This window comes from Uloborus diversus, chromosome 3 (assembly GCF_026930045.1).
Source record: "Uloborus diversus isolate 005 chromosome 3, Udiv.v.3.1, whole genome shotgun sequence".
Lineage (NCBI taxonomy): Eukaryota > Metazoa > Arthropoda > Arachnida > Araneae > Uloboridae > Uloborus > Uloborus diversus.
The window spans coordinates 61,169,381-61,184,035 of NC_072733.1; the positions used below are offsets into that span (position 1 = coordinate 61,169,381).

The 14,655-nt window shown below is 32.5% G+C and overlaps 1 protein-coding gene across 1 annotated transcript in view; it reads left to right on the plus strand.

Moving 5' to 3' along the window:
• The window catches only part of LOC129218169 (E3 ubiquitin-protein ligase MGRN1-like), a 100,806-nt gene that overhangs the window by 46,410 nt on the left and 39,741 nt on the right, over positions 1-14,655 (plus strand). The window contains exons 5-6 of the mRNA XM_054852383.1: positions 5,771-5,888; positions 12,821-12,887. Coding sequence (XP_054708358.1) covers positions 5,771-5,888; positions 12,821-12,887 — 185 coding nt within the window. The remainder of the gene's footprint in view (positions 1-5,770; positions 5,889-12,820; positions 12,888-14,655) is intronic.

Below are 14,655 nucleotides of genomic sequence, written 5' to 3' on the forward strand. Positions count from 1 at the left end.
CCCCACCTTTAGCGTTCCCAAAATAGTTGATCGTGTTTTTAAAACTTCGATTTTAAAAAACTTCCTCTAGAGCCTACTAGAATATTATTGAAGATCCTCTAAAACTGCATTTTTAGAACTTCATTTTCTGGAAATTGCTCTGAACCCCTCCTTCTCTGCTTTCACTACCAAATTTTGGGCCTACATATCATATTTTTAAAATTTCAATTTCTTAGGATTGTCGGGGACAGGCACCTCTTGAATCTCTCTTCTTAAATTTCTGTTGAAGGGTCCATTACCCCCCCCCCAACATTACCAAATATGGCTAAAATTGCGTATTTGGAATTTTATTGTCGAAGAAGCGCCGCAAAAGAGTGCTTAAATCCTATCCCTTCTCCTAATGCTTCCAAGGATGGTTAACAATCGTGTTTTATAGACACACTGGTCATTAAATAACAATAACAGTAATAAATCAAAGGTTCAATAAAACTTCCACTTATATCTCAAAAAGTAGTATTCATTGCAGTACAAAAACCAGTACTATCTACACACTGTAACACAATAGCTGTTGCACCAAGTGCAGAACTTTTTTAGCAGTATACTGAAAGTGAATATACTTTATACTTACTGCGTATGTGAGCATGCTGCATATTGTTAAGCATCATTAACAGCGCATGATTATATTTTATCTAAATGAGTTTTAGTTATCCAAAAGATATCATTGGCTTGAAAGAACAATAGTATTTATATAATTTTTAAACAGTTTTTAACATTCAATAATATCAGAATTTCCTAAATTAAACTTCTTAATATCATTTTCTTTAGTCGCTCACCTTAATAGCTGTGGAGAAATTTCCTTAATTATTTGAAACATATATAATTGGGGAGAAAATTGAATATAGAGTTAAAAGAAATGGTTTTTTTTTACATTTTTCTTTCTTAAAAGGGAAGAAAAACCTACCATAAAAATAAAATTACAGCACGCAACATTCTTTAAGGCGACAAGCTATAAAATTATAAATAAGGATTTCAGTGAAAAAACTAGTCTTCTAATTAAGCCTTAAAAGGAAGAAAAAAAAATGGCTTCTTAGGGATTTTAATCACCATAATAGAAACCCTGAATTCGATATTTCCCACACTGTTCTTATGATTAATCTTTTACTGTAGTTTAAGACTTCAATTTAATACCACATTATACACTCCTGTTTGTGAAAATTGCAACTTCATGAAGGACTTACGGGAGTGAACTGAAAATTGCAGGAAATTTAAAGTAGGGCATGATATGCAAATGATTAGAATTGCAGACCGGTAGCACATGCTTATGCTGAGCAGCGCCCTCTGTACGGTGGATCGAACCTAATATAAACAGACGGCTGTAGAGAGGCGTGTATGATTATGGGTGGTTATATGCTAGAGTAAACGTTAACTGAATCTTTACTATGCCTCTTCGACGAAAGAAAGTGAAATTTGAGCAAATTTCGGAGTTTGAACGAGGCAGAATCGTCGGCCTTCGTAAAGCTGGATTGTTTTATCGTGCAGTAGCTGCTCATGTGCAGCGTAACAGCAGCACAATTATGCATGTTTGGAAGCAGAGGACGGACGATCATCGGATATCTCGGAGATCCTTGAGTGGACCCCGAAATGTGACGTCAACTCGCGATGACAGACACCTGGTGCATATGGCGCTGACGGACTGCACAGCTTCTTCTAGACAATTGGCAGCACAGTGGACAACAGGTGTTTCATTGTGTGCTTCAACAATTCGGTGACGTCTACTGCAGCGTGGGCTGCGCAGAAGGATTCCTTTATACAGGATTCCGCTGACGCTAAACTATCGCCACTTGTGGTTTCAATGGGCCAATGTGCATAGGAGCTGGAGTGCTGATTGGAAGCAGGTTGTCTTTTCTGACAAATCCGGCTTCAATTTGTGGTACCATGATGGCCGAATTTGTGTCAGGCGCTATGCAGGTGAACGGCACGTTCCGGAGTGCATTATCGAACACCACAGTGGACGAACACCAGAGTTATGGTCTGGGGTTCCATAGCATATCATGGACGATCACAATTGCTACGAATTGTGGACAATTTGAACAGTACCTGATACATAAACGAAGTTTTACAGCCCCAAGCTATTCCTTTCCTACAAGGATTGCCAGGAGCTGTATTCCAGCAGGATAATGCCCATCCACATGTCGCCAGGACTGTCAAATCCTACCTTGATTCGCAGCAGGTACGGCTTCTTCCCTGGCCTGCATATTCCCCGGATATGCCACCGATTGAACATGTGTGGGATTTCGTTGGGCAGCGTCTCGCTCGTGATCCTCTTCCTTTTGCTTTGACAGAGGAACTTTGGTTGCACATACAAACAATATAGGATGCTCTTCCACAGGCAGATATTCAAACTTTGTTTCACTCCATGCCGATCGTATAGCAGCTCTTATTGCGGCGCGTGGTGGCCACACAAAATGCTTATTTCTATCTCTTTTTATTGTTTGTTTGGTTTGAAAATGTAATCATTTATTAGTACCATTGCCACTCAACTGTGTATTAACTTTTATTCAACTATGATGCTTCCTTCATGGTGTTGCAATTTTCACAAACATGAGTGTACTTCAGAATTTGCGAGTATTTATTTGAGTTGTGGTAAGTTAAAAAGGGTAAGCTAAAATCAGGGAAAATAATGAGTTTTTCAATTTCTGGTTGGGAAAAAAAATTGGAAATTTTTTCCCGCGATGTTGGTTGATCCCCCAAATTGTAGCCTCAATTTTTGTTTTAAATTTCTCAACTAACATACCATGGGTGCAAGACCTTCCGTCCCAGGTTGGATTTCCGTCTTGGACAAAATTTCCGAGACGGAGGTCGGGACGGAAAGAAATTCGATGACTTCCTTTCAGTTTTTACTTAAAAAAGAAAATTTCAGTGTTTGAAAAATATGCTTCATTTACTGGACCATTCCATAACCACGAATTTACATCGACGTTCTCTCGGTTTTCCGCCATGGGCTTGTTTTGTTTGCAACGTGGTTTTAGAGGAGTGGCTTTTAGACTCGCGACAATTGACTTTTTTTTTAGATGTAGCTCTGTTATTTCCAACTCACTGCATTGCAGACCGCGCAGTTGCTCACTATTCTCCCTGATTTTTCGAAATAATCGGCTCTAACTGATCATCCTTTCGTTTTTTTCATTTGCGGGGTTTTTTTTTTGCAAACTTTACACGCATAAATGAAAATAATGTACGCTCTTAAAATGTCTTAAGAGTTGAATCTGAATCACCGGTTGAGAGTGATTGCTGACAAGATGAAATGTTTTCACCACAGCAAAGGGCGTCCACATACCAGGTAAAACGGAAACTATCAGGAATTTTGAAGATTTTAATGAAAATGGGAATTTTGGAAATAATCGGGGGGAAATTTCAAGCTGGTTGGAAACACCGATGGGCAACCGTTCCTGCATTTTTGACAAAGACTTGAGGAATCACTAAAGTCCAATATCATTGAATCAAGAATGGAATATGGGGAGGAGGGAGCAGAGAGAGAAAGGAAAGGGAAAAAAAAGAACGGGAGCACAAGTTTGCGAAAAAACGCTGCTCTTGCAAAGATAAGTCCGCAAATTAACCACGATACTGAGGTCTTAAAACGTTTATATTTTGGACAATCTAAGAGGGGGGGGGGGACTACTAAAGGGACTCAAATATAAAATATCGAAAAACTGAATTTAAAGCCATTTTTGAAGCTAGGAGTGGTTTGATATTTCTCCTCTGCAAACTCTTAAAAATTTAAAAGTCAAAGTTTTAAGCCGTCTTTAATGATGTAAAAGTGGGGAGGGAGAGGTTTTAAATAAAAATCGAAAACTGGAGTCTAAAAACACTAATTTAGGCAATCTTTGATGACTTTATGAGAGATGGTTTCGGTGTTCTAACATGAAAATGTTTTGTAGCTGATGTATTAAAAACTATTTGAGGCTATACTTAAATGACTTAAGTGAAAGGGCATTTGGAACCCGTAAAAATGTGTTCAAGACGGAAATATTTTCCGTCTTGAACACATCACCAAACTTACACCCATGTAACATACTAATACATTTCGTAATTATTTCAATTTAAGAGCACAAAATTCCAAAAACTTTCATCAAAGTAAGTGTTTGAAAAGTGCCTACCATGCTGTGAAAATTTCAGTAGTGATCCAAAACTGCATATTTCTGTATTCCAAGTAAAAGTTAGAATTTTTCCCATTTTTTCTGAAAAACATCAGTATTTAAATGTTTTTCAAGGCCAATGGTCCGATGTTTTCTCCAAGTTAGCATCGGCTGACAATGCCATTGGCAAAATTTATGAATCATCGAGCATACATCGGTCGAACCCTAGGAAATTTTGGTAAAAAGAGTTTCGGATAAAGTAGGTTCTACTGTACCAATAAACTTGATTTGATGTCAAATTACATAATAATAAGATAGTGACATTTTGTAGGAGTTTGATTTTGATTGTATACTTTTAATTCAATGGTATATGATAACACAGGGAAGGGGAACAAATGTTTTTTCTTTGGTGTCGAGAGTTTGAGAACTGACTTTAGATACTATTGGGGCTCTAAACCAAAATAAAAAATTGTTTTTGTCTTGCAGCTCTAGTTTTTCAGATAAGTGCTGCTGTTTTAGCTATAATGTGTAGTTTTAACTCCATTTTGTCCACTTCTAGAGCAAGTACAAGCTTCTGAAACAAGGGTTGCTTCCAGCATATTTGTCCTATTGTCAGTCTGCAGTCCAGTTATGTTCAGGAAAATTCACTACATTGAGTAAATATCTGGCAAGTTTAGTAAATTCGTTGAAGCGTTCTTACGTTTCAATGAATTAAAGTCAATTTGTAAGTTCTCGTTTTGCATATATTTGCTTCTAGTGATCTGTGATGAGTTGGATCTTTGTACATAATATTTTTAGGGCCTGATTAATGCTGGGGGTGACCCCAAAACAACAATTGTTTGGGGGTCCTCAGCAGTTATACCTTATAAACATAAACATTGATGGTGGACCAGGAGTTGTGATTTCAGCGGTGTTGAGGTGTTGAACCACTCATTCAAAATATTTGTTGGGAAGCAGAGCATCCCATGCTTGTAAAAAAAAGGTAAATAAATAAAGGAGAGTACCTGAATTTTCTTTCCTTTTGTTTAATAACAGACTACTTGAATTTTAGTCTTTTTGTGAACCTTAAAAATTATGGACCCATGTCCAACAGCCTAATCAGTCTGTTTGGTAATTGAGTTCTAATTATTTTTGTAATACAATAGTACTAAGAATCCCATGTTTTGTTTTTTATTTAATCTGTGGATGTAACTTTAACTTAAACCCGTGTGACGTATATTTCAATCTTAAAAATGTGAGCTCCTGGGCAAAAACTGATATCATGTTTGAACTCAGGGCACCAAATTACAATGAAGCACCGTTTATATGTTTTTTCTTTTATGTTTTTATCAATTACACCTTTTTTAAATTGGTCCCTGCAGAGTCTAATACACATTAATGTATACCTATTACATGTTTTTTCATTCATACGCTTTTCATACAGTCCCTTCAAAAACGTATAAACAGTGCTTCACTGTAGCTCCAAATAGCCGGGCACCAAAATGATTAATTTCCTGTGTAATATGTCCAAAAAATATAAACTTTTTCTAGTTTATCTTTTATTTATTTATTTTCACTTATTCATCTTTTTTTTTAAATTTATTTATGCATATGTTTTCTATCATTTATTTGTATATATATTTATTCATACATTTTTTCTCTCTTTTTAATATTTATAGTTACACTCCTCGAGATGCTACTATGAATTCCGAAACTTATCATTATAAAAAAGGAGTAAACCAACAATTTAGTCAAGTCTCACATGTTTTTGATCCAAGCAAATATTCTGAAGAAATGGTAAGCTGTTTGCTTTTTAACAGGGTTCGTACGTCCTTAAAAACCCTTAAGAAACCCTTAATTTCATCAAGCAAAATTAAGGTCCCTAAAAAATCTTGAAAAGTCCTTAATTTTCTGAAAATTTCCTTAATATTTTAACCACTGTATCAAGTTTGGTCCCCTTTTTCTTATTTTTTTCTTTTTTACCCGTTCAAATCTTTATAATCCGCGATATCTGCCGAAAACGTATGTTTTGAAGGCATGCCAACCACGTTAAACACGTACTTCGCCGAAAATTGCTTGCCTTGTTTGAGATTGCAATCTTTTTGCATCCTGCAAATATTTCAATCTTTTTAAATGTTGGAAGGTTTTTTTTACAATATGCTACTTTATATTTGTTTATTTTTTTCATTATTTCAATAATATTTTTATTTCTTAAATTTATTTTAGAAAAAATGCAAAAGACTACCGAAAAAATATTAGCCAACTCCCAGTCTCTGATTGTATTTAAACTTGTCATGATTACTATTTTTATGTATTTAAAAAAGATTTCAATATATTTATGGTGAATCTCTAAAGGATTTGGTTAGGATTTACAGCTTGTAAATTTTTTTGGAATTTGAAGATTAAAAAAAGCAACTTCAGTTTTTTTTTTTTTTTTTTAAATCGTGAAATAATATTATGAAGTTTTTTAAACAAACTATGAGTTCCATTGCAAGGAAAAAGGATAATCAATTATATATATATATAAATTTATTTTCAATTTTTTTTTTTTTTTTTTTTGTGAAAGGAATATTCACCCCCCCCCCTTAAAAATATATATATATATATATGTAATATTGATATTATTGAGTGATACAGCCAAGATTGAACTCTGGCTCCATCAACCGCTTTATTCAAGGACTCAGGAGTTAGAAATTGCTTTCTCTCTTTCAAAATTTAAATTTATATAGAAATAAACAAACTTGTGAGAAATAGTACGATATAGCACATTTGTTCGAAATAGGATTTTAGTAACAATAACAGATCAAAAGCAATAATAACAAAACACTAGTTTAAATATTCAGTAAGTTATCGCCCTATAGCCAGGGCTAAGGCAGAAATACATGAAATACACCGCAAGCTCAGTCAATTCCAATCGAGGACTGCAGTTTCGTGCTTATTAGCACTCATCAGCCCGGCATAGGACTAACTGAGCTGGAGGTGGAAAACCTCTTAAGAAAGCCAAGAGTGCCAAACAACTGGTAGCTAATATAGAATTAGCACTGACCAGCCGAGTGACCAAAACAATGGTTCGGTTCAACTCAAATATTGCAGGCAAGGCAGGTATATTCAGTAAGTTACCGCCCTATAGCCAGGGCTAAGGCAGAAATACATGAAATACACCGCAAGCTCAGTCAATTCCAGCCGAGGACTGCAGTTTCGTGCTTATTAGCACTCATCAGCCTGGCATAGGACTAACTGAGCTGGAGGTGGAAAACCTCTTAAGGAAGCCAAGAGTGCCAAACTCGAGTGTTCAACTCGATTATTCCAGCAGTCCTCGGCTGGAATTGACTGAGCTGGCGGTGTATTTCATGTATTTCTGCCTTAGCCCTGGCTATAGGGCGGTAACTTACTGAATATACCTGCCTTGCCTGCAATATTCGAGTTGAACCGAACAATTGTTTCGGTCACTCGGCTGGTCAGTGCTAATTCTATATTAGCTACCAGTTTGTTTGGCACTCTTGGCTTCCTTAAGAGGTTTTCCACCTCCAGCTCAGTTAGTCCTATGCCGGGCTGATGAGTGCTAATAAGCACGAAACTGCAGTCCTCGGCTGGAATTGACTGAGCTGGCGGTGTATTTCATGTACTAGTTTAAATATCTTGAAGAAAAGAGATTTTAGTTATTTTCCTTCAATTTGCCTCTCACTCCAACCATGTATGCTAAATAATAATGCTTTAATATACAACTAATTTTCTACAGTTATCCCCATTTTCCTAATCTTTTTTTATGACTGAAATTTGAGAATTAAATGCTATGTTTTAAGAACGATATGTGCCATCTATTGTATTAATTACTACCCAATCATTTCAAGCATAATTAATAGGGAAAAACTTTCGTATTATGTTTGAAACTTTTTAATTCGCTATTTTTTGTTGAATTTTGGAATGGCATGGACTCAAAGGGCACTTTGATCTCATCTCTCTTCTGCTTGATTTAAAGAACTCTTTTTTTTCGGGGGGGGGGGGGATTCCTCCTTTTTGCTCTTTGATCACTCTCATCCCTATGATGTGAAATTTTAAAATTTTAATCACTGATAATGGGACATCCCAGTCTATTGCGCCTCTCCCTGCTTTTTGGAAACTGATGCCTTTGTGCATGTGTATATATATAATATGTATCATGTTCTCCCCATATGGTATACGTAAAACTATCTAATCATTTTCCCGATAAGTCCTTTTTTTGAGAGAGAGTCCATAAAAAGTCCTTAATTTTTACTTTTAAAAATGAGTATGAACCCTGTTTAATGTTTTTGATATTGAGACTGCAACAATGGCTTTAAAATGGTATTTCAATTGAATTGATGAATTTCAAAGGGCATTTTAAAACTGAATTCAAGCATTGCCATTCATTTTGTGTTGGGAAAATTATTAGATTTGTTTTGATGATATTTATTGAAACTTAAGTCTTGCACTGATTTTTAAAAAAAAATTATTTAAAAAAAAAAAAAACTAGTCGAAGTTTTTTTTTTCTTCCTGTTCCTTTATTGGTACAAATTTTCTTATGTTTGTAAGGCAAATTGTCTTAAGGCTAGAATCAAATACTGGAAATGGCATCTATCAAAGAAGAAACTTTAATATGATATTAAAGTTGGAGTTTCTTCTCTTTGATAGATGCTTTGATAGATATATATCCGAATGCAAAAAATTATTACTCGCCCAATAGACTATAATTTTAAGATTTTAGTGGTCCATTTTTGCACCCTGATTATAAGTAATGAAAATCAAAGAAAACAGACAAAAATAGGCATGAAAAATTCAGTAGTTTGACAAATAGAGTCAATTAGCAGTTTTCAATAGACAGTTCAATGATGTTTTCTATTACTTTAAAAGCCCTTTTAATCTTAAAAAAGCTCATAACCTTTTCAGATTAATTAATACTAAAACGTTAAAGGATAAAAATTGATTTGTATCAGTAGTTAATTGTTAAGATGTTGTTCACTTTGGAAAAGAATTGTGCAAAATTCTCCACTTCAGATTTAACAAAAAAAAAACAAAAAAACTTTTGATTGAAAGTATACTGAATATTAAGAATAATAATTTGAAGAATAGTGTAAAAAATGCTCCTAATGACATTATTCTGCATGTTTTTTGACATTAAAAGATTTTTTTAAAAAAAGGAATTACTATTGAAAAGTTTTTCATAGCATAAACCTGTGCGGATTACGTAACACTTGACATTTTGTAGGATCCTCCACTTCTTACAATACTCATGCAGCGCAATTCTAGATTTCTCTGAAAGAGATTATTTTTGTTGAATGAAGTTTTTTTAAAAATCTCTTTGAAACTTATTTACAAATTGTTAAAAAATCTGATTTTCGCATCTTTTGATACAAAGGAAATTTGCTCCATCTGCCACCTATAAAAAGAGATCAAACCGAAGGTATTGAAGGAAATTTCGTAAGTTATTCTGCAATAAAGGAAAAGAAGGGTGAGATGACTTTTAATTGAATTAAGAAGTAGAGTCATTTTTAAAAAAAAAAATGCAGTCCACACTAACATGCATTTCATTTCACATTTTATAATCGATGAAAGCTATGCATTGATTCACTTTCAAAGTGTAAAAATAATGATGTGTACGATGTTTGTTTAATGTGTGTACAATAGTATTTTTTGCGTTATTAATGCAAGGTAAACAATTGCTTCTACTTGTACCAAATACAAAAATCACATGCAGTTGGCTCTCTGTTTAACGACTTTCAAGGGACCACAAAAAATCGTCCTTAAGTAAAAAGCGTCCTTAAATAGAATGCTTTCAACACTATAGTGGAGCATCTGGGACCGTGATAAGCCGTTGTTAATTAGAGAAAGTCTTTAAATAGAGCATCGTTAAACAGAGAGCCAACTGTACTTCTTACTGAAAAGAATTTTTTTTCAATTTTCCTCAAAGTAGTAATAATGAATTAATTTTTAAGGCAGTGAGTATGAGTCAGATCATTTAGGTAACAAAGACGCCATTTCAAAACTAAATGAAACCTTTGAACCAATAATGAATTCACCACTATAATTAAAAAGTGATCAGGTTTTTACCTGTTACTAGTATAAGCAGTTGTTTGTATTCATTTTTTAATGCAAGCAACACAGTTTCTAGGCCATAGTACACATAATTCTTCTAATGCTTTGAAAGTGAACCCACACATAGCTTTAGTCGATTATAAAATATTAAATGAAAGGGATGCTTATATGCACTGCATTTTTTTTTTTTAATTTACTCTATCTCTTAATTCAAATCAAAATTAACTCACAATTTTTTTCAATATTGCAGAACAACTTACAAAATTTCTTTCAATGCCTTCTGTTTGATATCTAAAAAAAGATGGCAGATGGAACACATTTCCTTTGTATCAGAATATGAGAAAATCGGAATTTCTATCAATAAATTCAAAGAGATTTTAAAATGTATTTCAATCAGTAAAAATAATCTTCTTTGGAAAAATCTTGAGTTGTGCTGCATGAGTAATGCAAGAGTGGAGGATCATTGTCAGATGTTACGTAATCCAAACAAGTTTATACTATGAAAACCTTTCAATAGTAATTCTTTTTTTTTTAAATTTTTTAATGTCGAAAAATTATTTTAGGACGCTTAGAAGTATTTTTTATGCTATTCTTCAAATTATTATTCTCAATATTTAGTATACCTTCAATCAAAAGTGTTTTTTGTGAAGTTTAAAGTGGAAGTTTTTGCACAATTCTTTTCCAAAGTGAACAACTTTTTAGCACTAAATTATTGATACAAATAAATTTTTTATCCTTTGACAGTGGTGTATTTGTTCTGAAAAGTTTTTAGTCTTTTTTAAGCTTAAAAGAGCTTTTAAAGTAATAGAAAACTTGCATTTTCTGCAAAACAATTTTTTTTTTTTAATTTCAAAATAACCAAAACACATCCTTCCATTTTTTTCTACATAACAAGAGAATAATTTAAATATGCTACAAAAAATATTTAATGCAGATCGTAGTTGGTACACCAGAGCTATAACTTTTTTAATGTCCTAATTCAAAAAGCACAAAAACTGACTTTAGATAAGGAGTGGCAACACCTAACTATTCACAGAATACTTTCTGCTTTTTACACTGAAAGTGAAAATCATTAGCTTGAAATTTATACTAAATTCAGCTTAATTGGTTGGAAAATAAAGAAATTAGAGAGATTTTTAAAAAAAATTGCCAATACAGTGTCTTCAAAAAATGACCAAATGTCAAATTTTTGAAAAATTTCTCCAGAGCGGTAATTTTTTTTTCAAAATTTCTAAAAATAATAATTTGGGCTTATCTCATATCTATTCCTTAAAAAAAATGGACAAAATCGGAGACATGACAGCACATGACATTAGGCAATTTAACGTGAAATGAACCTTTTATGAAACAATTAGTAATTGATATTTTATTATTTGGTGATGGTTAAATTTATTTCATTTAATCAAATTTTCTATAAGTTTTCATTAGTTTTTCTTTCATTTCATTCATTAGTTATATTTATTGAGAATACCATTCAATACCACTTTTCTTGACTGAGTTTTAACAAGGTTTAGACACTAACAACCTTTAAAGTAATTGGGTTATTTGTTTTGATTCACCGTTTAAGGCTTACTCTTGTTTTTCTTTTTTTTAATTTGAAATACAATATAATCCTATTTTTTAAAATGCTTTCTACATAAGTGCCTACCTAATTAATAACTTCTGCATGATTTTAAATAATTTTATTCATAAAAAGAAAAACCTGTGTGCAAATATGTATTATGTGCAACAATGTTCATATGCATGAAAAAAAATTAGCTTTTGATTTTAAATACTTATCTAATTTTCTTTTTGTACTAAGTCTGTAGTTGCTGTGGAGAGGCAATAGATTCTGTTACATTTAAAACCGACCAGATTGTTAATCATAACTTATTATAGCATAATGACATTCTACTCAAATATAACTTAACATTTTCACTTTTGGTGGCTATATAGGATTTAAATGACACAGCATTTTTCCACAGAAAATTATGAAGAAATTTTTGAAGTTCATAGACTGATAAATTTTATCCAGATCTGTTAGGGGCAGAAAATTTTGTTTCATCTATTCCTGGTAATACCTCACCTTTTTGGAATGTTTGCAAAAATGGCCCAAGTTTCTGCCAGAATTTCATCAGAATGTATCGAAAATCTCTGAATTGCATTCAATAAATCAATGACGCTTAAGTCACAGCTAGCCTCATCACTGAGAGCAGTCTCTGGTTGTTTCTATGATTGAGCTGAATGTTAATTAATCTGTTACTACACTCATATTCTGTCTCTGTTATATATAATTCAAAAAGAATATGATACTACTAGTGGAGTATTTCTGCTTTTAAATTTTTATTTTAATTATCTAACTAAACTATATTTTATGAAATATCATGTTTTTACCTACTTGATTTCCAATTTTTGCGCTGAAGTGAATAACGGCTGGCTAAGCCATAAAGTGAGGCCAGTTAAGGAGGAGTCTACTGTAGTTACAAAGTTATTATAGTAAAAATTAGAACTGACTCAAATTCTGAATTTTTGTTTTTGTTGTTTTTTTTAACAAAAAACTTTATTTATTTTTCTTTTTGCTGTATTTCATCACATGTCAAGGTTTCTTCTTCATTTTGTGCATTGCCCATTTGACCTTTTATATTTTATTATTACTACTAGTTTATTTCTCCAAATAATATTATTAACAATTGTTTCAGTTAAATTATAAATTTGAAGATGAGATCATACCTGTTCTTATTGAATGTGTTGCAGAAGAAGGAGAAGGTAATTGCTTTTAATATTTTCATGTTGGTTCATTTAATTATAATTGGTACAGTTTTTAAAATTATTTTAAAAAACGAAAAAATGAAAAAATCCCAAAATACCCTGGGGCTTCATCAGGGGGTACTCCCCAAGGGTAGGGAAAAACCATGAGATGTTTCGTGAGTGCTGCTGGCGAAATTGCCTAAAAAGCAGCACTAGTCCCTGACATCTCACAAAACTAGCCATAGGGGCACTGAAAGTCCAGAATATCTTCATGTCAAGAAATAAGAACATTGAACCTTTTACAAACGATAAATGCAAGTTTTATATAAAGAAAATAGAATAATATTTAAATTACAGGAGAACAAAATTCATACCTGAATTCAAAATCAAAAGAAAGAACGTAAAACAATCAAATTCAAGGAACTGAAAATTGACTACCGCTACTCCTCCACAAGCTTGCAAATGTAATGTTTCGTATGTATTAATATTTGTATTTTCCTTCTGAAGCGTAAGTGTATAAAAAAAAATTGCACGATGGCAAAATTATTTGCCGCTTTATCAACTGTAGTTATAATAAAACTATTTTTTAGGTCCTCTATACTTTTTTTAAGTTTTTTATCAATTATGTTGTTGTTCTGAATCTCCTGAAGATTATAACAATAACTGAATTCATCCAAAATATTTTTCTTCCATTCTAAAAAGCCTTCAGTTGGCCAATTGTATTTATAAGCAAGTTTTAATATGAAAATATCCAATTCTTTGCAAAATACTTTTTTGATCGTTCTTTTACTTATGTGACTCTGCGATCGATATTTCGAACCCTTTTCCATCAACTTTTTTAATGATTCATCTTGAATTATTCTCAAATCTCCTGTAATAATAGGCCCATGATCCTTATCAATATAGTTTTCAAAGATGTTTTCATTGCAGATACAGTCCGTTTCTTTCCTTTATTTGATCAATATTCTTACTGTAAAAACTGTAATTGCAAATAAGCTTTTTTAAATTATTTTCATACCTGAAGACCTTACGTATATTACATTTATATTTAAGTGGGAAATTCAAAGATCTTAGAGAAATTAATTTTTAGATTTTTCAAAGATCTTAGAAAAATTAATATAGTTAAATCTTCTGTTTTTAAAAGACATTACAAAATTTTCCCCTGGCAAATTGGTCAGGTTTTTTAAATTGACAAAGTTTTGTCAATTTAAAAAACCGATGTTTTAAGAGTTTTGTTCGCAGGGTCACATAAGTAAAAGAACAATCAAAAAAGTAATTTGCAAAGAATTGGATATTTTCTTATTAAAACTTGCTTATAAATACAATTGGCGAACTGAAGGCATTTTAGAATGGAAGAAAAATATTTTGGATGAATTCAGTTATTGTTATAATCTTCAGGAGATTCAGAACAACAACATAATTGATAAAAAACTTTAAAAAAGTATAGAGGACCTAAAAAATAGTTTTATTATAACTACAGTTGATAAAGCGGCAAATAATTTTGCCATCATGTGTAAATTTTTTTAGAAACTTACGCTTCAGAAGGAATATACAAATATTAATACATACAAAAAAAGTCACAGAAGCTGAGTCCTGTTTAAAGAAAAGAATCCTAGCCTTCGACAAAATTCTAAACACACGGCATCTCAATTTCAATTTTCCTCTCCTTTTTATAACGGTTAAATTTCATAAAAATCCAATAAAGTTCAGATTTGTTACTAGTGGAACATACTCCTACAATAATCAAGCAGGTTACATATTTTGCGAAAAACTTAAAAATATCTTG